The sequence below is a fragment of the Sander vitreus genome, chromosome 20 (assembly GCF_031162955.1).
Source record: "Sander vitreus isolate 19-12246 chromosome 20, sanVit1, whole genome shotgun sequence".
In the NCBI taxonomy this organism is placed as follows: Eukaryota; Metazoa; Chordata; class Actinopteri; order Perciformes; family Percidae; genus Sander; species Sander vitreus.
Window position 1 is genome coordinate 25,063,730 of NC_135874.1, and position 26,064 is coordinate 25,089,793.

Below are 26,064 nucleotides of genomic sequence, written 5' to 3' on the forward strand. Positions count from 1 at the left end.
GTATTTGGCGCTTTTCCCGACATTTGTCTCCTTTTGACAATGTTTTTGTCGCTTTTTTTTTTAAATACATGCATACATGTCGTAGGACCTCCCAGTTGGAGATCTCCCCCCTCCCCCCCCCAATGATGAAACTACACAGTTACACCCTTGGTCCCAATTATAGTCTAGGCTACTGCATGCAGCCTACACATACCTACTTTGTAAGGGCAGCTGCAGTAACTACATAGGCCTACTAAAAGTCAAAAGAAAAGAATGTGATTCGGAACTCAGCCAGTGTTTGAGGAGTCACTGCAGGTCTATACTGCTGCCTATAGAGGACACTGTGGTTCTCACTGTAGATGTCTCCTCCCATGCCGACCGGCTCCAGTCTCCAGACAGCGTCTCATCGCGTCTCCGGGATCGACTAGGCTAATGTCACAGAAAGTGGCACAAACGGATATTCGCTGCGGGTGAATGAAAGGCAGCGCAGGCTGATTTGGGCCAGCGGATCTGCCTCTATGGATCTCGGTGTGTAGCCTAATCTGTCATGGATCTGGTTTTCATAATAACTTTGCAGTCCTAGACCGGTTAGAAGAATCTCTGTTTATTAGGACAACAATTAAGAGGACATGGACGGGGCGGATGCGAGCCAGCTGTCCGACGAGGACCTGCTGATGCTGGGGAAGGAGGATCTGATTCGGAGGCTGAGGCGGCTGGAGAGCCGCAACATGGACCTGATGCTGGAGCACGGGAACATGATGAAGGACGTGAACCGGAGCCTGCAGGTCCACCTCCGCGAGATCCGGAGCCTGAAGGATGTCAACCAGAGACTGCAGGACGATAACCAAGAGCTCCGGGAGCTGTGCTGCTTCCTGGACGATGACCGGCAGAAGGGAAGGAAGGTGTCCCGGGAGTGGCAGCGGTTCGGCCGCTACTCAGCCAGCGTCCTGGGGAAAGATGTCGCTCTGTACCAGCAGAGGCTGACCGAGCTGGAGAGCAGTCAGGAGGCGCTGCGGACGGAGAACATGGAGCTGAAGGAAATGGTCCTCATGCTGGATGAGGACAGGAGCGGAGCCGGCTCCCGGAGCTCCATCGACAGCCAGTCCAGCCTGAGCAACCTGAACTGCCCTGTGCCAGTTCGGGACGTCGGGGATGGGAGCAGCACATCCAGCACTGGGAGCGCTGGCAGTCCCGACCACCACAACCACCACAACCACAACCACTTACACAACGCATCTGAGGGAAAGATAGCATCTCTGAGGAGGTCTGTGGACTTCCAGAGTGGAGATGGGCTCAGTGGTAAGTGATTCACACACACACACACACACACACACACACACACACACACACACACACACACACACACACACACACACACACACAGGTCAAGTGATACAGAAGTATGTCACAATGAGTACACAAACAGGAAACCAATAAAGACACAATGTTTCTGATCTTGCTGTACAGATATGAAAGTGTTTTCCACTGATACATCTCATTGAAATGATTATAATGCAAAACTCAACAGGGAGAGCAACAACAACCTTTGTATGTGTTGATACAGTCCACTACTTGGCCAAATAGTCAAGTCAGTTTTATTTTATCGAGGTTTGACTAAACAGCCCAGGTCCACTCACTAGCTTTTTCCAGAATTCTAATGACAAAGTCTTCATCAACAGATGAAGTTTGCTCAGCTGTCATTTAGCCTATAGAGATCTGTTGACATTTGTAGCTGTTATGATAGAGGTATCAGACAGACAGTATGAGAAAATAATGTGTTTTTTGAACATTAAAGCATGTGAACATGTTCAAAATACAAGTATGAACCTGAAAATGAGCACGATGTGGGACCTTTAAAGAGAACGTGGAAAGTAAGTAGAAAGTAAGTTGGGATTGTAATGTCAAACAGTTGTCATATTGGTTAAGCCATTGAAACCACTGCCAAACTACATGCCAGTCTTCATCCTTCTTTGATATATGAGAATATATTTGAATACAAAGATAACTAATTCATGTCATGGCAATACTCATTTGCATTTTTCTCAGAAAATAAAGAATTATCTATAGTTAGATAAAGTTAGTTACTTTGGCAAGGGTGAATTATGTTGTTTAGGGAGTCATCCATATATGCTGGGAAGTCTAAATATCACCAACATTTCAAACTATATTTTGGTTGTGATGGCATGTCTCTGATTACAAGGAAGAACATCTATAAACACATTTTGTGTGACTTTTTTCCCGCATTTTAAGAGCCACAGTAAAATGATTCTGGGTTTATATTTTCTAAGAGTACAACTGTGCTTAATGTTACAATATGAATGTATGAATGACTCCACCATTTCCCACCATCTACAGCAGAATGTGCAAAGTTATATACAACAGGGGCAATCATCCCAAATGTCAACTAGAAAGTGTATATGTATGACATAAAACCAGACAACACATCAGATGTCTCATTCTTCCCTCCCAAGCAATATTTGTTTATTATAGACCTTCAAAAGCAAAAAAATATGCGTTAGTTCATGCAGGACACATAAGTCATACGCCCGCTGATTGAATTATCATTATCCTATCAGACACACACCAATCACAGCCATTCTCACATCAAGGCTTTTAAAGGTGCTGTAGGTAGGATTGTGAAGATCCAGGACTTAGCCAAAAAACTTGAACATCGATAACGTCTCAGTCCCTCCCCTCCTTTCTGCTAAAGCCCAAACTGTCTCCTACGCCCCTCCCCCCACAAGGGAGAATGAATGCGTGTGCATGAGCGATTTGCAGTGTCTGAGTGCCGCGCAAATGCACGGTCGCAAGGAGCAGCGTCCGCCAGTAACCCCAACGCCCGCAGAGACGCGAGGGCCCGTCCATCGCTGCTTGCAGCTTTGATTAAATCCCATTTTCTATTTTTTCCCAATTGAGCAACTCTGCAATCTTTCCACGTACCCCCTGCCAACGGCAGAAGTACCCCCTGGGGTACAAGTACCCCTGGTTGGGAATCACTGACATAACTTACTCAGTGTCCTGAAAAAATGTATGGTGCTTGTATGGCTTGTATGGTTTTATTTATAACACACAGATACACAGACACAGGAAGTGGACCTTGAGTCAAAATAATGTTGTCAAGCTATGATTTTTGAGGTTTTTGAGGAACATAAACTAAACATAAAGTTGTTACTAAAGTTACAGCCTGGATGCAGAACAAAAAAAACAAAAAACTGGTTAATTCCACTTCAAACCTCTGTCGTGACCATGATTTAGAGTTGCCTCTTCCATGCCTGAGGTGGAGTCTTCTAGTCACCTTGTTATTTGCTCCCACTCAGACTGAGTGACAGTGTCTGGCCCGGCTCGGCCTGGTACAGATGGCCAGGGCCCTAATTATTCAGCTCATTACGGATGAAGTCAGGTGTAATGAGGATTTAGCACCTCGGTAGCAGCAGAAGGACAGTACTGTAAGCTGCGTCAGCAAGTCATCTAGTTCAAAGCACAGCTGGCGGCTGACAGCTGAGGTGCCTGTCGGCTGCATGCTAAGGCTTGTCTCTGGCACATTCCAGCTGAGCTCACGTTATGTTTTTATTATTTTTAGGGCTGCACGATATGAGGAAAACGTCTAACTGCGATTATTTTGACTGATGTTGCGATTGCGATATGATTCACAATATTGGAGGGAATGACCATTTTTGTATCATTGACATATTTTTAAATCATAAAAGTTTAAGAAATGTCAATAAACCAGAACATCCCAGATTGTTGTATGGACTAGCCAGACCCTCCTCCGCAGCGCTGTGGAGGAAGGTCTGGCAAAGCGAGACTATCTCAACAGCTATTAGATGGATTGTCGTGAATGTTCCCCTCAGGATGAATTGTAATAACTTTGGTGATCCTCTGACTTTTCATCTAGACCAGGGGTCTTCAGCGTTTTTAAGGCTGAGGACCCCTAACCTGAAAGAGAGACGAACAGGGACCCCCTAATACATATATTATATTGAGTTGCATATTAAACTAGGCCTAACATAACGTGTACTGTAACCTTTTATGATGCCCTACGATACTAAGCTACCATATACATATTCATATATCATCATGTTTTAATGTCAAACATTCATGTGGAAGGCACAGTGAATCCATTAGCTTAACTGATGGCTACCATAGAGGCTACCTTACCTATAGGCCAGTTAGCGTATTATTAATGTTGTTGAGTTTGTTGCTGTTTTTTTTTACGAACAGGCCGATTGATCTTTTCCAATATGTTGGATTCATGTTAATGTATATTTTCAGCCTATTTTAATTTCAAGGGGGTAAGAAAAAAAATAAAAATAATAATTAAGCGGCCCCCCTGCAATGACTCTGAGGTCCCCCTAGGGGTTGCGGACCCCCTGTTGATGATCACTGATCTTAGTTTGAGAAATATGAACAAGTTGTAGCCTTTTTTTGTCACGTAACAATTATGCCAAACTTCTCAATGCATAAAATAGAGTCCAAAGTTAAAACAGACTCTGGCCTTTATGGGCACAAATGAGTGCTCCCTGTCTGAGGTCACTTTGACCACTTAGTGCTATAAATCACTCTAACCCTAAAGTGATCAATCCTAATGAGAAAGTCAACATTCTGGGACAAAGTCGTAAAACTGAAAGCCTTTTAAATCTGTCACAGTGTCTGACCTGTGCATTGCAGAGATTGCTCCAACAGCTGTGGCTCTCTTTGATGTGTGTATGCGGTGTGTATGTCTCTCCCGTACTGCACTCTGTAATAACTGGTAACTAGTACTCAGTGGTGGAATGTAACTCAGTACATTTACTCAAGTACTTGTACTTTACTTGAGTCTTTTCTTTTCATGCCATACTTTACGGTTTAAGATTAAATACAGTACCAGTCAAAGGTTTGGACACACTTTCTGATTCACTTGAATGAAAAAGTGTGTCCAAACTTTTGACTGGTACTTTAGTTTATAAAATAAGACGTTTTATTATAAATTAAACTACCCAACAATATAACGGCCTACAAGTCCAGCTGAAATGATTAGACCATTAAACACACAGTTGATTGACAGGACTGTTATCATCGTTTCCAGTTTGTAAATAGGAGGATTTTTCGGCATTGAGTACTTTTACTTTTAATACTTTAAGTACATTTTCCTGATGATACTTACATACTTTAGTATGTAGACTTAAGTAAGATTTTTAATGCACGATTTTTACTTGTAACAGAGTGTTACAGTGTTTTCTCCTGAAAATCGCTCCTTCCTGCTTGCCACCATAATAGCAATGCTCCAAGGTCCAAACTCGCCTGGCTTTTAAAGGGAATGGGAGATGACACTCTGATTGGTTTATTGCATGTTACGCCCAAAACACACCTATGAATTAATGAAGACACTAAGTACAACACTTTTGAACCATGCACCCGGCGCACGGACCCTTTTTTCCGCCGTCAAACTAGCAAAAGTGGATTTGGACATGCTCTAAACACACCTGCGCCAGGCGCTTCACGCCGTGCGCTTAGATCATGCGCTTAGATCGTTTTCATTACACATACATAACGCACACATAATGTGCAGAGTTGAGCACAGTCACCATGGAGGTAAGACTCAGATTGCCCCCTGTGATAAGAGCCAGAGCATCCAGATCAGATAGTCCTCCAGCACCAGTTTCTCTCTCCCACTGTCATCAGGGGCACATTCAGGCCTGGTTTCAACACCTGTAGACACTTGTACTTGTTGCATATTTGTACCTTACTTTGTTTTCTTTAACCAGTTTTAGTGCAATAGATCATCAAATATCACACAAGAACTGTATCTCAAATTCTAGTGTGCATCCTATACTTTCCAAAGATACCAAACATGTCAGGCTGGATTTGGGGGAAATTTGTATAAAATGTTGCACAAGACATTTAGGGTTTTTCCAATAGATGTAATGGTGCTGCACTAAATTACATGGTGCACTAGAGTTTAAATATTTTATTTGGCATAGGCAGCATATAATGAAGGGTATGAACAAGCACATACAGAATATCTGTGTTATACTGTTACAGTGTGGAAAGTGTAAGGGATCAATCACAGATTACATAATACATAATGTGGGTACTACTTTAGAGGAATAGTTCAACATTTTGGGAAATATGCTTACTTAGTTAGATGACAAGATGGATGCCACTCTCGTGTCTGTGCGCTTAATATGAGTAGATCAGATAGGATAAAACTTGAAATATCCTAAGGGACGTTGCTGTTCAGCAGTTACAATACAAAGTTGTAAAAGTGCAAATATACAAAATACTAAGACAACATAACGGTAGGTGAAAAATATGAAATACTAGTAACAGTGAGGTGCAAACGAGGTGCAATCCAAATATATATATATCCAATTCTAAAAGCAGGATTATGGAGCCAAGAAATGGTTAGCTTAGCTTGGTATAGCATACAGAGTCTGGCTCTGTCCTAAGGGAACAAAATATGCCTAAAGCTCATCAATAAACACATAATATCTCATGTATTCAATACATACTAAACTGTAAAAAATGACATGCTGTAGTTTTAAGTGGAAAGAGTACTAGAATATTGTACTCAAGTTAGAAGACTTGTGTACAAAGTTACTTAAATAAAAAGTAAAAAAAAAAGTAGGTCAATTAAAATGTACTCTGAGTGACATTACTAAGTTACATTTTATTAAAGGGAACAATATCAGCAACATGACACCTTATGTTAACTATGCCGAGGTACAACAATGCTAACCATAACCCATAAGGATGTGATCCATAATTTGGTGGCATTGTTGTCAATTTGTACTGTTCACTAAATACTTGGCCCAGCCAGGGTACGACCGTCGTTCTGCACCTTTCCCACATAACGGCTGACCCTCGGCCTCGGTGAACGTTAACATTTAGAACATGAATCTTACAGACAAGTCTCCAATCATTGAGAAAGATCAGAGACCCTGATTTGAACGTGTGTGGTTAAAATGTAGGAGGAATCTCACATTCATCAGCTTTTAAAAGGAAAGCGCCCATTTCAGTAGAAAACGTTTCAGTTGCTACTTCATAAATGTCCCTAACATTGTTGCCACTGCATTATGTGAAGATAATGGTAGAAGTAATAACTCTGTGCAAATAGATTGGAAACCTCTGAGTCTTTTTCCTCTGAATATTACTGCCCAACACCCGTAATTCAAAATAATTTGCTTTCTTATTTGTATTCTGATAACTGTACATAAAAAGATCAGATTTCTCAAATTTCCCATTTACCTCCCCACATATTTTGAAAAGACGAAGCCCCTGAGTGAAAAATCTGGACAGCAGTGGTTTTCCAGTGTTGGGTTGTACTCGGAGTTGTACAGCGGTGTTTTCAAGGAACCAACCAGGTCAGATGAACCCCCCACCAGCATGGCAATTTAGCACGTCGTTGTTTATTTAGTCATGCATTTTTTTTGGGGGGGGGGGGTAAGTAACATGAAACAGTTGCACAGGTCAATACTCCCCTTAATACTCTGGAACAACCTGGAAGCAGATGCATTCTTTCAGTGTCAACATCGGCGTCTCCATTCATTCCACCAGATTTGGAACCAACCAATTATTGGAAGTTGCTTTTAATTTACTCCTTTTGCTAAAATTGTGCTTAACCCTCAAAAAAGCATCATTAGAATTTCTCATAACCTCTTAAAAACCTTAGTGTAGTCAAGTTTTTGAATGCTTTTTTCCCCCCAGTAACTTGTCTGAAGTTCCATTTCTTTTCACACTCCTGTAGCTCATAAAAGCAAATATTATCTTTCCACCAGTTGCAGGTTTGAACTCTTTAAGGGTCCTGTAATTGGGGCTAGCTTACTGACAGCTTCTCAATGGTCCTCTGGGGGCTCGTAACTTCTGCTGTTGGGTGGTGGAGATGAGGCTTAAAGCCATGCGGGAGGACTGGGAAGAGTGAAAAAGGCTGCATCTTAATGACTCAAGTTACATACAACCAACTTAGCTATTTTTTCCCCGTGAGCCATGAATGCAATGTAAGTGCAAATGAAAACTGCTCCACGTGTTTTTATTCACTGTGATTGAATAGGTTTTGCCTTTAGCCAATCAAAGCCCTGGTCCCTACATATCTATTATACCCACATCGGATTTGTTTATATGAACATGGTAGGTCATTTGTTAACATCCGGGTTTTCTAGTTGAGCTGAATGAAAGGTTGAATGACCCTTCACTTCTTCTCCCATGTTTAGAAAGACAGGTCTTGACTGTATCTGTGCAAGGCATATATTTGAGTGTATGTGTGTGTGTGTATGTGTGTGTGATGTAGAGAGAGGCTGTGTTAGGATAATGAGGCAGCATGTAAAGGTCTTTGTGTGTGTGGCACTATGAAAAGGTTTAAACTAACCATTTGTACACTGTCTGCACATGGAAAAGCAAAGCAAAGGAGTGTGTGGCCATTTATGTAAGCAATATGTTGGCAGACTGTTTTAGTGAAGTCTAATGAATATACATAACATTCAAAGTGGATATTAGGGATTGCAATACATTACCCATAGTGGACTCTAATGGAGACAAACCATTCTTCTGATTCCAACTCCCACACACACACACACACACACACACACACACACACACACACACACACACACACACACACACACACACACACACACACACAGTGAGTAAGATATTTTTTAATCTTGTCAATTTATTATCTTATTGTGTGCTCACAAGACAAAAAAACAAACTATCTTTCGGGACTTTCCCAGTTACAGTGTTTTCCACTGGCTGTGGATGTGATACGATTTCTCTCTCTGCTTCTTCCGATGTTTTTTTGTGACAATGACAACAGTGTCGTGGTGTTATGTGTTTATTTGTGTATTTATTGATGAATGTACTGTATGCATTGAATTAAAGGGATTATTCCGATTTTTTCAAGTAGGTTTGGGCTAGCAACATGACTTCTAAAGAGCAAAAGTTGGTTGTTTTCAACCAGTTGTTGGCCTCTTCATTCATCACTAATGCAATCTCTTTTCTTACTTCAGAAAGCTGCAAAATGTGAAGTGCATGAGACGGAACAATAGGCTTCAAACACTTTTAAAACTAAAGCCATGTGATTGGACTCCTCCCAGACAGGGCAAGGGTGTGTGTGTGTGTGTGAGTGTGTGTGTGCGTGTGTGTGTGAGTGTGAGTGCTGGGGGTGCTCTCCGTGCCCTGGCCATCTGTCCGGCAGTATTGTCTGCCGAACAATGGGGTGCAGGGAGTGAGTCTCACATCGACCCCCACAAAACTCTCTGTCTCTCTCATCCAGTCACATCATTATGTTTGTGTGCTGGACGACACAACAACAATGTGATGAGAGGGCTCTGGCTCCGAGACAAGTCAGGGTTAAAGGTCATCTGCCTGAAGCTTCCCTGGGATTTTATGGTGGCCATATCTCATGACGGTTCTTTCAGCTGTAGTCTGGACTCACTTTTTTTTATTTCATGACACCCATAGCTGATATCATTTACACATGCATATTTGGGGTAATAAGCACCAAGATGGAAAAATAGAGCAAATAAAATTGTTGTAAAACCACTAATGTCAGACTGTTTTTGGAGTTAGTGTTGTAACGCTGCTCTCCTGGAGGCTGTCCTGGCCAACTTCAGCAGGAAATTGACATGGAAGGGTTGTCAGCTGATCATATTTTCCTGGGCCCTCCATAATATAAAAGTTGGCCCGTGTGCTCAGTCTCTCCCTTCAGCCAACATCCACCTTGCATCACTTCCTTTTTGCTTTTGCAGCGTCAACACCTCCACAGCACCCATGCCACATATGCTGTCATGGCAAGAGTTATATTTGTTTTTTAACCATGCATTCACGTAGACTGCTGGCTGCTTTGTTAATGGCGTTGTTCACATACTTGCTTATGTTTTTCTTGTGGGGATGTTTATCACAGTGAATGATCAAATGATCATTCACTTGTCAAATACGCTGCATGGTCACAAAAGGCTTGTATCATGTGGACAGTTTTGTTGTCATTACTTAAAATTCATCACGGGGGTGGCAGAAACTACGCACTATTGTTTAAAGTAGTATTAAACAAACTTGCCTATGTACAACTCATGTTACTGTAGCATTCCACTAGAGGGCACACCAGAAAACTCAGACTGTATAGAACATCCCGAGTAGTGGATTGGAAAAGGTTGCTGTTTAATTTTCATACAATAATAAGCGTTTGGAGTTAACTATACTTTACAGTTCTGTTTGTTTAATTTGTGAATGGTCATTGAAATGTTATTATGGGCCCTTGAAAAGTCATGAAAAAGTTGAACTATGTGGTCAAAGTTTAGAGGAAACCTCCCCTCTAGGCAACGTGATCTCTGTTCATGCTGTGTTCTCGTAACCCTCATCTAATACCTGTTTAGCCTTGCGCTAGGACTTTATTAAACCACATATTTCACTATCCCAACACAAATAACTTCTGAGACTCGCTAGAGGAAATGTCTGTAGAACTGGGTATGAATGAATGAACAGACAAAACTTATTGCACATGTTTCCAACCTAAGGCATTCATTCCTAAGAAGTAGTTTCACTGACATCAATTAAAACCAGCTCCAGAGCAGAAGCATTAGTTGGTGCTCTACTACAACCATATTTTAGGTGACGTTAACTGGGCTTCATGCCAAACTCTGTCATCTATCGTCCAGAATCAACTGAGATAAGCTAAGAGTGTGACAAAGAAAGTGATTGATTTCTGTTTGAGATCATGGTCATGCCCTGAAATGTCTCAACTGGTTAAACAGCAAGCTCCTCCAAATAATGAAATGCTTTAATGCTGTACATACAGTACGAGCTCATATCAGGTGACTGTGAGTCTGTGTTGTCAGTCGGTGTTGTCTGACTTAGTTTTACAGACATGCTATAGACATGCCCTGAGCTCATGCTTTGCATAGATACACTAACTGCTATTGACACAGTTTTTACCTGACCTGGCCCTGACCTTATCCCTCTGCTTTTTATGAGACATATTATCATGGAGTTAGGATGAAATGCAAACAGCAGACTAACCTGTCAGGTTAGTTTGTGTCAGGTTACATTGTCTGCTGCTCTTTGGGGCCTTATATAACATATCTAGCTCTAGAGATGGCAATGTTTGTTCCAGACTCCAATATCTGTACAACTATTGGATGGATTGCCATGACATTTGGTACAGACATTCATAGTCCTGATACAATGAATCATACTGACTTTGGTGACCCCCTGACATTTCTTCTCACACCACTAGCATGTTCATAGTTTTAGCTTACAGTAAAATACTTCTTCATTGACTTTACTTCTAGAACCAGTTTAAAAACATGCTTTTATTTTCACAAACAAATGTCTTATGACTGGAGATGCACCTATCGTATCTGCTGGATTGGTGTCACATTTTTTCAGCTGAAGAAAAATCTAAGTTAGTAACAGACAGAGAGAGAAATCCTGGTCATGAAGAGGTTAAATACTGGACTTTACCAAAGGGTTTTGGCTTGAGTCCCAGGACCAGCTGGGAAAATACGTGGCAGGGAAGCGAAATTCAGCTCCATCCCCCATATGCTTCCCATAATGATCCCTCAACAACTAGTTTCAAGGTGTCCTTAAGCACCAATACAAGACTGTGGTTGTAGTGAGCAGCTGTTAATGTGGATGTTTAGCAGGTTGTTGCTGAAAAATGATAATTCTTTATCCATGTAATAGTAATAGTAATTAAGTCTAAAAGATTAAATGATGCCTTAAAAAGCCATAAGCCATTCGTTTGAAATCTTGTAGACGGAAGGACACAGACAGGAAGAGTCATAGGGGTGTACTGGATGTGTGCTGACTGACTGTAATTCAAGGATGTCTTCTGTTTTTTGTTTTTTTTCCCATCAGCATTGTCCCCATGTGTATGTGTGTGTGTGTGTGTGTGTGTGTGTGTGTGTGTGTATGAGATTTGCCCTGAGGACAGCACTGTCTGTATTAGTGACTTTGACTGCATCACCCTGCTCATTACCGTATGGCTGGTTAAACTGCGATCAGTGTGTCAACTTTGAGCTTTAGGGCATAGTCACACTTGGCCTAGTTAAAACATGCCAGATCGTGTTTGACCCTAAAGTCTGGTTCTTTTGACTAGTGTGATCGCACCGTGCTGTGCCAAGTACACTAAACTGGGCCTGCTTGAAATAGTTGGGCCAAGGCACGGTTCGGTTGGACTCGGGCACGGTATGCATCAGTTTGATCTCTAAACGGTCTGGTTATTACCTTATAGATGAACAGGAATTTTAGTCTGCGAATCCCGCAATGTATAGATGTTAGCGTGCTCTGGCCATCATTGTTGTATTACAGTGTGAGTGCAGGTCAGCAGGGATTGGGGAGGGGGGACAATGGTGCTCGGGCACGGTTCATGGCAACTACATGGTGAAGTATGCTGTATGGCTAACCTTCTGCAGAGCATGTTGAGTTAACAAGTAGTGTGACCGTCCATAGCAAAAGCCTGAAAAGATGGCATCAGGTGTTTGCCATGGTCTGGCAGATGCCATTGTCTTACCTTATGTTAAATCTCCTAGGGAAACACCACTTTTTTACACTAAGATTAAGGAACAATTGTTATCCTGCTTGCTGTACCTGGACAATATCAGATCTCAAGCTCCCTCTTCTGGATGGGACTAGAGGTTGACCACTTTTCTCTGTATTCTACTGATCATGGGTGTAGTGCTTTTTGTTTAAGTACCTATTACGTGAGCTGTGGCTTGTTTCAAACCACTGTTTCTACGGTGGTAGGTTTACATACAATAGTCAACTATAACTATAAACGGAAAGGCTGTTTTGCTGCCTTTTTATCTTTACTAGTGAACAGTTAGCTATAGAGTGAGAAAAAATACTGGCATTTACTGTGCCGTTCAAAGGCTATCGTTTGCAGCTACTGGAAACTTATAAGGTTGAATGTTTTCTTTCATGTTACTTAGTGCTTGAGTTGACGTTGTGAATCAATCAACACACCTTACATGTTTATGGCAACTTTGACCACTGACCAAAAATATTCTATTGAAAAATGCTAAGTTGATGTACAAATGATAATGTACTGTACGAGTGATGAATTAAAGCACAGATACAAATCACTGCCACACTGAATAGCTACCCATTTACAGACACAAATCAGTCTGTCAATTTCCCGTCCAGCGCCCACATAGTTTAAATAACACGCGCCGCTGGTCTTACAGGGAGGTGTGTTCAGGTGCATTCTTGGCGTATTGCTATCTTGAGGCAGCGGGAAGCGATCGCACCATTGACCAACAAAAACCTGGTCTAAAGTCAATACTGCATCATTTCATTGTTATTTTAACAGCAAATTAGTAAAATGCGCCTAGGCTCGTGCACAGCGTGTGCACATTATGCTTGTTACACACACAGGGAAGTGCAGCAGCACACAAACGTGCAAAAGATTACAAATGAAAATATTACGGTGCAAATCCTCCATCATAACAGCAATGCTCCAAGGTCCAAATGCGCCTGGCTTTTAAAGGGAATGGGAGATGATCTCTGATTGGTTTATTGCATGTTACGCCCAAAACACACCTATGATTAATGAAGGCACTAAGTACAACCCTTGTGAACCATGCGCCTGGCGCACGGTCCCTTTTTTCCACCGTCAAACTAGCAAAAGTGGATTTTAGACACTGTACAGATAGTAGGTCTAGACCACACTTTATAATTTACAGAGACCCAACAATCCCCCCCCCCAAGAGCAAGCATTGCACACATGAATTAGTCTTAGTATAATTAATATAGTTGTCTGGTTCACAAGTTGAGAAGCACTACTGTCCGGATGTGTATTACAAGATTTTAAGTGGTTGAATTGCCTGGAGATCATTCTGGTGCTAAATACAATACTTTATCTCCTCATTCATCACTCCGTTTTCTAGTTTGATGTTCTCGTGCTGGTTGAATAACACGTCGAAGGTTCAAATGACTTACAGAATGAGAGACCGAGAGGGAGAGTGGGGATAGGTATGGAACAATGTGTTCTGTGTTTGATTTAGCAGCTCCACTAACCTACTGCAGCTCAGCTATACGTCATTGAAATGAGCTATAAGTCAAGCGTGTGTGTGTGTGTGTGTGTGTGTGTGTGTATTTATTCAGTGTAATTGAAATCATTCCTGGACTTTCCTGTCTGAGGACCCGAGGCTCACTGACTCTGATACAAGGCTGTGAGCCAGAGCGTGAGCTGCTTTAACAGCTAACAGCAAAATCCTAACAAACCACACGTGGTAGGAAAAGGAAAGAACGGGTCACAGTTATCTAAATATGAGAAGAGGAAGGCAAGGTCAGCAAATAGACCTACTTTTCGAAATACTTTTCAAATGGAGGAAACGGGACTGAATGGTTGTTTGTGGTGTTCAGGAGAATTGCCCCTCGTTGGTACATCAGATGAGTGTAATCTTGTGTGTGGTATTTGTACATGTGATTGATTCCAGTGTAGACACATATACACATGTAGTATGTACAGTGCACTACACTATGTCATGAATTGTTCTTTTCTTTGTGATTTTGCACAGATTTTCATGGTCTCCAGAGAATGAATATTTAATGACAGTGGTGATGCCCCGAGTTTTCCTCTTGCACCACCAGTAGGTTGACACTCTTTGTGACCAAAAGTTGAGCGTCCAGCGTCAGTTCTGGCAGGCCAAGTAGTCTACCGCTATTGGCCAACAACACGGTCGCATCAGCTGATCTGCATCAGTGCATCAGCTGGTCAACTCCCCTCGCTGCTAAATGGCTACACTCAAACAGGGTGCCCTACTTAAAGCTGCTTTAGTTTGTTCCTAACTGCTTGCTGCTCGCGTCTATGCAACCCACCTCCTCCCCAGATCCACCTTGTCGTGTATAACGTGACATACGCTTCTATGTCACTGTTGCCGCTTTGTTCATATGGGGGAATAGTTTAGCTATCCCAGTCTTAAACTGTGAGCGTTCCCTAATGCTGCTGCTGCTGTCCCCTGACTCTCTGCTCTTTCATGGTGCTCATGAAAGGTCAGGGGACTCCTTTGAGCAGGTTTGGACCCAAATGCAGGAGACCAGTAGGCAGGTTGAGAGAATAGAAGTGAGCTTTAATATCAAAAAGCTAAATCGTAAAAGAGGCAGGCAACAAAAGGAAATCCAGAAATAATAGAAAGACAAATGGAGGAAACTACACTCTAAGAAAAATAACACTGGGAGCCAGACAAATGAGCCGACAATCTTACACCGAAACAAGAGAACAACAACAGAACACTAAGGGTACATCTCCGGTCCTTAAATTGCATCCACTTTTCCTTCTCTTGCTTTCCTTTCTTTGCGTCTTAGTCTGTCCCACTGAGGAAGCATGGGAGAGACGCAAGGAAATCATGGGTTAGAGGAAACAGTGAAATGTGTTTTTAGAGGGATGAGATGTCCTTTCCTCTGAAGCGACACGTGAATTTGACAGCTGTGTGTTAACATGCTGATACCTTCTAAACATCGGCATGTTAGCACGCTGACATTGGTGGCTTTGTGGCTGTAAACCTTTAGCCATATTGTGTAAATAACTACAAACTTTCCATGAGATCAGATTTCAAGTATTAGATGTGTGAATGTGAATACTTACTGTAGCAGTTATTCTTGCAAGTGTGCTTATTTCCTCATATTTAACCACACCCAGCCTGTGAACTGTATGTCCAGTGACACACTCAAATATGTGCCAGAAATCCCTTTGTTGTTTAATACTGTTCTGAGAGCAGCTAGTACATTCCTATATCGGTTTGGGAATCAAAGACTACAAAAGGGCAATTTTAGGATTAAGCGGCTTAACCAGAATTTTGTTGGAAAAATCAAAGGAATTCTGAGCAGTATGTGGGGATAAGCTTGAGCGGGCTGCTAAACATCGGAAGAGTGTGGCGTCCGGTGACTTTCCCGCGCAGAAGCTTGAGTGAAGATAATTACCTCTTCTGAAGAGTCCATCTTTTTAATCCTCCGTGTACTCCTTGGCTTCTAGCAACTGCATGGAGGATGGGTGGGGGCGCGTGCGCGATCACGTAACGCTGTATCATGTGGGCTAGAGGATGGATACCCAAACCGAGCCCGGGTTCGGATGGATATTTAGAAATGATGTTTGGGTTCTGGTCGGGCTCGGTCACATCAGCGCGATAAGGCATTGAACATTTTAAATTTAAAAACAGTTTATTATGTAGGTGCACGCCTGTGTTAACGTGAGCTTGTTCCCCCGTGTGCGCCGATGCGCTCATCTGTTGACATTTCCAAATGCCTTGCTACAGTTGCTTAATAAAAGCGGGCTTTCCACACAAACAAACGTAGGCTACATGTGTCATTAGTATGAGAAAAAAACGAGATTTTAACTTTGTCGGGCTCGGGCCCGGTTCGGTTACTGCTCTGTCTGACGCGGGACTGGCTCGGAAAGAGAAATGCGGCCCGATCCACACAGTGTGGACGCCCCAACAGTTTTGTTGTCATTACTTAGAATTCCTCATGGGGGCGACAGAAACTACACATTATAGCTTTAAATGTATAAACTATAACAATTTTGTATTCTTTGAGATACTTTATTAAAGGTCCCATGTTATGCTTATTTTCAGGTTTATACAGGTTTTTATTAGAATGTGTTTACATGCTTTAATGTTCACAAAACATATTATTTTTCTAATACTGTCTGTCTGAATACCTGCATTCACCCTCTGTCTGTTCAACCCCCCCCTCTCGAAAAAAGCCTGCTCACTGTAGCGGCACTTTCTACCTATATATAGTATAGTTGTGACATCACCACCGTACAAAAATCCTAACAGCTCGTTTAAAGGAACAGTTTCTGAAAACGAGCTGTGTGCATTTCTCTGTGGATTGAGCGTGACTATGAAAATTTAAAATGGTCATTGAAGTTCTTTGTTAAGATGTGACATTTATACACTTTCTTTTCTCATTCAGATGAATTAGCCAACTATGTCAGACAGCTGGAGAACAAGATGAGAATGCTGGAAGATGAAAACAACCAGCTGCTGTCTCAGGTAACTACTGCCACTATCAATGGATGCTCATATCACTTCACACATCAGTGGCTTTCACTGACTCTGGATGCAGACCTCTATAGTACACATTGAAACATGTTTATAATAATAATAATAATAATAATAATAATAATAGTAACTTCATTTGTATAGCACCTTTCATACATAAAATGCAGGTCAAAGTAATGTCCACACTTATGGTTTCCCAGTGAAGTGTAACCACTGCCTTTATGAAAACATACATACTTGATCTGCTTAAATGATTATCTTCTATTTCCAATAAATCAGGGGTTACTATAATGTTGATTTAAAATGTTATTTCAGCCATCACGTTTTAAGAGTCTCTCTCTCTCTCTCTCTCTCTCTCTCTCTCTCTCTCTCTCTCTCTTCGTCCTAGACGAACGGAGGGGAAGTAGAGACACTGAGGAAGGGTTCGTCTTTTTATCATTCAGAAACCCAGCTCTCACAATTCCAGGACAACATCAACAACGTATGTATTCTTTTACATTGACAACAATGTGTATATCTGTTGCTTGTCACTACCCCACATTTCTGCACTCCCTCTATCTTCCATTCAACTCGATTTGTGCTAATAACCTCAAATAACCACATCTGTCCAATCAATATATTTCACTTTGTTTGACAGTGGACTTGTAAACCCCATTCACTTAAAATGTAAATATATGTTGTTGTTTTTTCTGTATATGTTTGTGAAATACACTTATTTGCTTTCTTCTAGAGTTAGACGACAAGATCTACACCACTCTCATTTCTGTCCTAGCTAGCAGCTACACCCAGCAGACAATTAGCCTAGCTTAGCATAAAGGCTGGAAACAGGGAGAAGCAGCCAACCTGTCTAAAGATAACAAACCAAAACAGTAACCAGCATCTCTAAAGCTCACTAATTAACACTTCACTGTTGGTTGGCAACCTCGGTCACTGCGGCTGACCAGGTAATGGTACCGCACATACAGTAGCTTCCCGTAAAACTACAACCTGTTGTTTTACTTCAATTTTTGTACAGATTAAACAAATAAGATATAGGGGCCCTATCTTGCACCCGGCGCAGCGCAAAGCCCGACACAAGTGTCTTTGCTAGTTTAAGGCCAACGCAGTTGTCAATTTCCCATCCAGCGCCCACATCATTTAAATAGCAAATGCACCTGCGCCCATCTTTGCGCCCATGGGCGTGCTGGTCTTACAGGGAGGTGTGTTCAGGTGAATCCATGGCGTATTGCTATCTTGAGGCAGCGGGAATTGATCGCGCCATTGACCAACAAAAATCTGGTCTAAAGTCAATAGCGCAGCATTTCATTGTTATTTTAACAGCAAATTAATAAAATGCGCCTAGGCTTATGCACACTATGCTTGTTACACACACACAGGGAAGCGCAGCAGCACACGTTATACATTATTACGGTGCAAATCCGCCACCATAATAGCAATGCGCCAAGGTACAAACGCGCCTGGCTTTTAAAGGGAATGGGAGATGACACTCTGATTGGTTTATTGCACGTTACACCCAAAACACACCTATGAATTAATGAAGACACTAAGTACAATCCTTTTCAACCAGCCTGGCGCACAGAGCCTTTTTTTCTGTCAAACTAGCAAAAGTGGATTTGGACACGCTCTAAACGCGCCTGCGCCAGGCGCTTCACGCAGTGCTCTTAGATCGTTAAAATAGGGCCCATTAAGTGTTAATGAGTGACTTTAAGAAGTGTTGATAGGTGCCAGGCTAGCTTTTTCCCCCCGTTTCACTGGACATGTTACTCCCGTCAAGAAAGGGGGATAAGCATGCTTCCCTAAATGATGCTGACTTTTTTTCTGAGCCATCTTTTAAACCAAGTCAGATTGTTCACCTTCTGATTAAACTTGCCTCAGTAGCAGTGAATCACTGACAAACCCCTGTATGGTTCCTCAAGGTGGCTGACACAGGCAGGACATCTAATCAGATGATTTCTGTCACATATGACAGTTCAACTCTTTAGTTAGGGTCACCAGTTTACTATGTATACAGTGTGGTTGCTTTTTTAAGAGTGTGGGCCTGAATCGACTTTTGAGATCATTTGGTTGCACCAGAATCAATTTGAAATGAGGATAAATGATTAAAAAAAAACACACTGGCAGAGAAGTGTCATCAAAAGCACACGTTTGTGTCATTATCCAAGTTACAGTATCATTGCTGCCAGCTACACTGACATGATTCAAATATGCAAGGTGTGAACACACTACAGCGCAGCAGATGCAGGACATCCTGTCTCACCTATTGATAAGTCTATCCGACTGGCAGATTGATCCACTTCTGCTTTCATGCAAACACAGCAGGTCTACTGCACCGACTGTCGCCATGGCAATACATACCTACCTGCCTCAGCAGTGCTGCTGCCTCCTCTCATAGCCTCTCCTGTTGTTCCTCTTCCTGTCTTCTATTGAGTTATCTTTCTTTTTTCATTTCTGTACTGCTGGTCATTGCTACAGTGTGTTTCTACATTCCATTCATTCCTGCTGATCTACTTGGTCATTTATAATGATTGTGATCAGAGGATGTCATCTGTCTCCCCAGGGCGATGCTCAAACCTCCAGCAGTGAGCCCTTCTCCACAGAGCTCTCCCTCCCCCCCCGGCTGAAACCAGAAGCTATAGTCCACGCAATGAAGGTAGGTCACAGACCAGCCTGTTTTGAGCAGTTTGAGGCTGTGTAGATGTTTGCTAGTTACCTAGCCTGACGTGGTCATACTCAGATTCTAGTCAGAATATGAGTCTGATACTGCTCCACTGGGCTGTGATTATGGGGCGTGTTTCAACCGAACCAGGAAAGAAAATGTCTCTGCACTAAATTGGATAGACCTACAACCAATCAGAGCAACGGAGTATGTGACGTATGTTGAGCGACACATAGTTGTCAACAGAACTTAACTGCACTCATGCTGGAAGAAGTAGAAGAAGAAGATGAGTGTAAACAATCTTTGCCGGTGTTGTAAAAAGATAGATTTAAGGATACGCTTACCAACATGATCATCATTTTTGAGAGAAATAGTAAAGGTGAATGCATATACGAACAAGTTCTCCGTTTAGGATTAGAACGTATACAACCCAAGCGCTCTTTGGTGACGTGGTTGATTACGTTACTGTTGATCATCTGTCCATCAATCGTATGAAGCCCGTCCTGACAATTTGATTGGTCCGAACAGCTCTGGTTCGAGCATAGTTGCTCAACAATGGATCGAGTCCAATCCGAACTTCCCGACCTCAAATGTTGTGGGCGGGGCTAAGTTCGGCTGGCATCCAGGCTACTAGGTACCAGGTAACTTAGGCAAAATAAAACCAGGTATATACTTAAGCAGGATTTATGGTTGTGTGGAGGCTCCACGCAGAGCTTTCGCCGTAGCCTACGGAACTGGCCTGAAGTTTATACTCGTGCCTGGGGGAGTGTGTGGTAGAGCGAGTGAGAGAGTGACGGCAATTATCATCGGAGTGAGTAGCGACTCTGGAGGCATAGTGAGAGAAACAAAGTGTCTACCCTGTGCTTTCTGACCACGGTGGGGAATCTGGAGCAGGAAAAGTTAACCCTCTCCTTGATTTCATGTTGTTAATGGAGAAGGAGAACCAGGAAATGAGTCGGGGGAAATGCAACACTGCCAAGCCACAGCCGAGCGGACCAATCACAATTGTTGTGGTCTGCGTCGTCTGCACGTCAGGCTACGGCGTAGGGTCCGTATCTCCATGTTCCTACTGTACGTACGTACCCACGGCGTCGATTTAACGCAGGACCATAAATTGGCCTTTAGGCGAATTATAAATAAAAGAAGCATCACTTCCTGCGTTTTCTACTATCCACAAAGTGCCAGATGCTTTTGTTGAGGTACACCTATGCTACATCTACTTAACATATGTACATCTTACTGAAGTATGGTTTTGATAAAAAGACATCAACTGCTTGAATGGTTAGGAGAGTACCACACAACAAGGTGGAAGCTCCTTGTTTCAAACGACATTTTCAGCAGCAGCCTTATTCGAAGAAAGGAGTCCTCGCAGGAGTCCTTTGTGGGAGAACAAGTTAATATTTAAAGGAAATGGACATGATGCTATTTTGTTTGGTTGTGTGTGTGTGTGTGTGTGTGTGTGTGTGTGTGTGTGTGTGTGTGTGTGTGTGTGTGTAGGTGCTGGACGTCCATGAGAAGCTGGACAGGCAGTGCTCACAGGAATATGATGACGATCTTAATGAGAAAGAGAAGGCAATTGTCAGAGAGATGTGTAACGTAGGTTCCAATCTGGGCTTTCTTTTTTTCAATAAAAAGCAAAAAAAACTGACAGAATGCACCTACACACAATCTTACAGGTCCTCAGTCAGTCAGTCAGTCTATAAATGTCACTACCACACACACGTCAATGTCAAACATGGATTGATAAATATTTTACAGTCTCCGATTTCTAGAAATGCAAGTTCCAAATGAAATGTGTAGTTTGTCAGGAGTGAGACAATGATCCAAACACCCTACATGAAATGCAGGGTGTAGGGTTGACAGTTATTTTACTTGCATACTTTCTAACACAAACCTAATGAAGGCTTTGAGCCACTTAACCAAGTTATATACAATATTCTGCAATAACACTATCAAACAGAAGATAAGATTAATTCAAGTTTAAGTTAAATGTGTATTTCATTGCAGGAATGTGATGAGTGAAATATTAAAACCCAAGATTTTTTTTATGGCTGCACAACTACAACAAAATTTGTAGATGTGCATCACTATCCCAAAATTTCAGTCTGATGTATTTTTTTTTCTTTTTAGAAAAGTTGGGATCTAAACCAGAATTTTAAATTAACTTATCTGGATTTGAACAAAGCTTGCCCACACAGTACAGTCTTTATTGTCCTGTATAAGAAATTTGGTCTGCAGTATCAAACAGACAGAAAAGATTTGTAATAAAATGTAATTCATCCCAAAGGATTATTTTTTTCATTTTTGCCAAAGATGCTCAGTAAAATAAATCCATATCTATAGCATAAATAGATATATCCTATATACACAAACATAGTAAAATAAAATGATATGTATACACGTGGAACAGGAGAGATACAAATGACTGACTGTCACACTTTCTGATGTTATTGTCTGACACTGTTGTTTCTCCCTCTCAGGTGGTTTGGAGAAAGCTGGGTGATGCTGCAGGATCAAAGCCTTCAATCCAACAGCAGCTTTTAGGCAACCAGTTTAAAGGACCTTTATAGTTGTCAGACATCAAGTGAAGCCACAAATGGTTCCAACAATCCTACATTACTAGTTTGAACTGGAAGCTTTTCAGCAGCGTGTTTGAAACTGAGTCAAAATGGATATTCAGCTTAGTTAACCAGTGCCGGAAGACTGGCCATCCATTTGTAGCACATGGACACAAAATAGCCAATCTCGTAATCTGGGTCGCAGTCATAGACTCTATGCAGCTTTTTTTAAAGCCTTCGCCATCATGGAAGCAGAAAATATAAATGTGAGAAATGTGGCCGAAGCCTGGTTGTAACTCTAACGCAAGCGGCAGCCACATGGCTCAGTGTGACAGTCTGTGACACCAACTAATCAAGCAAATACAACCAGAAACTCTCACTTGAAGCCTTATTATATCTATCCATCTATTCATCCATCCATCCATCTATCCGCTTCGCCGAGCCGGGACACGGAGGCAGGAGGCTAGGCAAAGTATTTCAGACACCCCTCTTCCCAGCAACGTTTTCCAGCTCTTCCTGGGGGAACCCTGAGGCGTTTCCAGGCAAGACGAGATATACAATCTCTCCAGCGTGTTCTGGATCTACCCCGGGGCCTTCTACCAATTGGACGTGCCAGGAAATCCTCTAACCGGAGGCAACCAGAAGGCATCCTGATCAAATGCCGAAACCGCCATAACTGGCCCCTTTCAACACAAAAGGAGCAGCGGCTCTACTCTCAGCTCCCTCTGGATGTCTGAGCTCCTCACCCTATACTGTATATCTCTGGCTGAGCCCAGCCACACTATGAAGTAAAAACTGAATTATTTCAATCACCCACAGCTCATGACCACAGGTGAGGTTTGGAACGTAGATGGACTGGTAATTCAAGAGTTTTGGCTCCGGTACTGTCCGCTACAACGTCTGCATCGCTACTGATGCCGCACTACACCACCCGTCCATTTCACCCTCCATTTCACCCTCAATTGCGAACAAGACTCAAAGATACTTTGGCTTAGGGTCGGTATCTCCACGTACCTACGTACGTAGCCACAGCGTAGATTTAACGCAGAAGCAAAAATCACGTTTTAGAAGTACTGACTTTCATCCCAACCAATTCACACTGGGCTGCAAACCACCCCAGTGCATGCTGGAGGTCACGGTCTGATGAAGCCATCCAACTGTTATTAGCTGCAGATCGCAAGTAAGTACACCTGAAATGACATTATCATGCCATTTTCTGTCTGTTCAATTTTAATACACAATATACTTTGCGTCAATAAGACAGCTTGGAAGTTGTTGAAAGGTAAATATGACCCCTTTTGATGGAACCAGGGCAACATTTTCCTTCTATCTTGGTGCTAACCTAGGCTAAATACAACCCAGATGTTGTTGTACTGGAGCCACAGAGATTATTCGACTGTGAGTAAGAGAGTAAACTGGATTTCTAAAAAATGTCACAGTGTTCCTTTTATGAAAACAGTATATAAGCCCTTGCAGATCATTTTGTCTAGCTTAGATTGTAAGCTAGTCTACTGCAATGTTATCTTACGCTTGAATTAGATAAGTTGATAAGGATATCATCGTTGATCATTCCCGTTATGATTTCTGGGTATTGGCTTTTCAATACCCTCGCTTCTGTTTTTTGTTTTTCCTGCAGGGAATCTGTAAAATATTAAATGTTCTATTAAATGTCTAATTCATTTTATAAACTTGGCTCATTATTCATTGTCCTTTAGCCCTGCAGTGCTAGGTTATACCAAGTTGGATCATAATAAAGTGTCTTAAAAGTACTGCTTCAGTTAACTGTAACAGACACTCATCATTGATATTCTCAATTTCTCTCGAGGATGTTTTTATACACTATATTCATGTATTATAAATTCTTTAGGAGCCATAAATGAAGTTATATGCTGCATATTTTTTTATTTACATCATTTTGATCTACAAAGATAGTGGAGTTTCCTATGAAACTATTTAAAGTGAAAATGTAAAATGTAGTCTACATATATCAACAACGTTTCATTCACGGGATTGTTCTGGTGCCGCCGGAAATTCGGCAGATGTCCCTCATTTTCTACCTTCTTTGTGATGGCATTCTGAACTCCGGTCGATTCGAGAAACCTCCTGCGAGCCAGAACTGACAATCAAATTCATCCTTTTTTTGGAATAAAACTACCATCACACACTCAGCTTTCCTCTCTACGTACGCATGTTCCACCAAAACAAGTTCGTGCCAGAGGCTATTTTGCAGACCTGCGTCCGGAGCTTAGCGCCGCCCAACTCGATTGTGATTGGTTTAAAGAAATGCAAATAAAACGTTTTTTCGCCTATCCAGGAGTGTTACGTGTGGACTGGCCAGACCTTCCTCAACAGCGCTGTGGAGGAGGGTCTGGCAATGCAAGGCTATTAAAAATGTTGTGAGTGTCCGTCTTTTCTCTTTTAAAATGGTCATGCTGTCTTTATGTCGTGTTTTATTGAATGAAAGAATGTGTGCATTTATTGAATTTGGCTAAGTTTGAGCGTGGTTCAAAAATGTTTAATGTAGCCAGTGACCTGTTTGGTACCTAACCCAAGTTATATGATCTTAACCTGCAGCAAAAGAAACTAGCACTTGTACAATATGCAAAAGTAATTCTTTAAAAGAGAAGAACAATGTTTTATTTCCATGGCCAATGGCTATTTCTATTGAAGCTAGTTTTATTGAAATTGACAGTGGCTGGAAAGAGATGTTTTATTATTTAAACATGGTAGATTTTAATGATGCATTGCTTATGTCATTATCGGGTAATGGACTCAGACCAAGTGATGAAACGTTAGACGTTTTCTTCTGTGACAGTGCATTTTAGAGCTGTTACACACCAACCAGACGGCCGACCGTCGGCAGAAAAGCCAGTCGGACTTATCAGTTGGGTCCTCGAGGTCCAAAAAAATGCCTCAAAACACATTGAGGCGACGCCGACTTGAGCGTACGTTCTGCGTGTGCAAGAAACGTAATACGTCTCCATAGCAGCAGGCGGCGCTTCTCTGTATTGTTTCCCAGAAAATGAAAACCGGCAGCTGATAGGACGAACGCGTCACTTGGGTCTTTTTTCAACCGGAAATTCACAGCCAGACTGTCATGGCGGCTTGTTCAGACTACGATCTCATATTGTACTAAAATAGTTCACCGAAACGTGTTTCTGAAAACGTTTTAAGCGAGAAATAGGCCGTGCAGTTGCTGAATCTGTCTTCATTTCAGATCGACAAAGGTCAGTTTAAAAGATTTTCATCACATTTTGAGAGGCTCATCTGCATTTCCGGGTGACCCCCGACTGCCCTGTCTCTGACTGAGCACGTCAGGTCTGCCAAAATGAAGGCCGATGGCCCCTCCGACGGACGACGGCACGGAACACACCGAACAGACTCGAGTCACTGACCTCGCCAGACTGTCCGACGGCCGATAATCGGGTTGGTGTGTCAGGGCCCTTAGAGAAAGACCAGTGCTGTTTAAAAAAATCATATATCCTATGGGTAACCATGGAGAAGCATGCCTTTATATTTTTGAATAAGATGTATGTAGCTGAAAAAGTAATTTAGCACTATATCATAGTGATATTAAAAAGTTAAAAGCCACTTTTTGATGATTTTCAAATAAAATGTAAGTATACCTTATAATATGTAAATGCATGTTGTCATTGAATGTGTGGCATTTGTGTGTGAAAAAGTCTAAGTTTGATGGAAATCATGATTTATTGATCTTATGGTTCACTCCAGTGTGTAACATGCTTTATATATTTTACACTTTTACCTGATTCAACTTTACAATATATAAATGATTACTAAGAATGTGATTCCTTACATAGTTCACATTAAGTTAAGAGCAGCAGGAGAGTTTGGCTATATTCAATGGACCTTTTTCACAGCAGACATTTTG

At 41.9% G+C, this 26,064-nt stretch overlaps 1 protein-coding gene across 1 annotated transcript; it reads left to right on the forward strand.

The window, feature by feature from the left end:
• The first annotated feature begins 286 nt into the window (after nt 1-286).
• Nucleotides 287-25,811, forward strand: LOC144535655 (coiled-coil domain-containing protein 85C-A-like). The gene is made up of 6 exons (XM_078278202.1): nt 287-1,278; nt 16,870-16,949; nt 17,347-17,439; nt 19,516-19,608; nt 21,112-21,210; nt 22,095-25,811. Exons 1-6 carry the CDS (start codon nt 609-611, stop codon nt 22,182-22,184), a joined length of 1,125 nt encoding a protein of 374 aa, XP_078134328.1. The 5' UTR covers nt 287-608; the 3' UTR covers nt 22,185-25,811.
• Nucleotides 25,812-26,064: the final 253 nt, after the last annotated feature.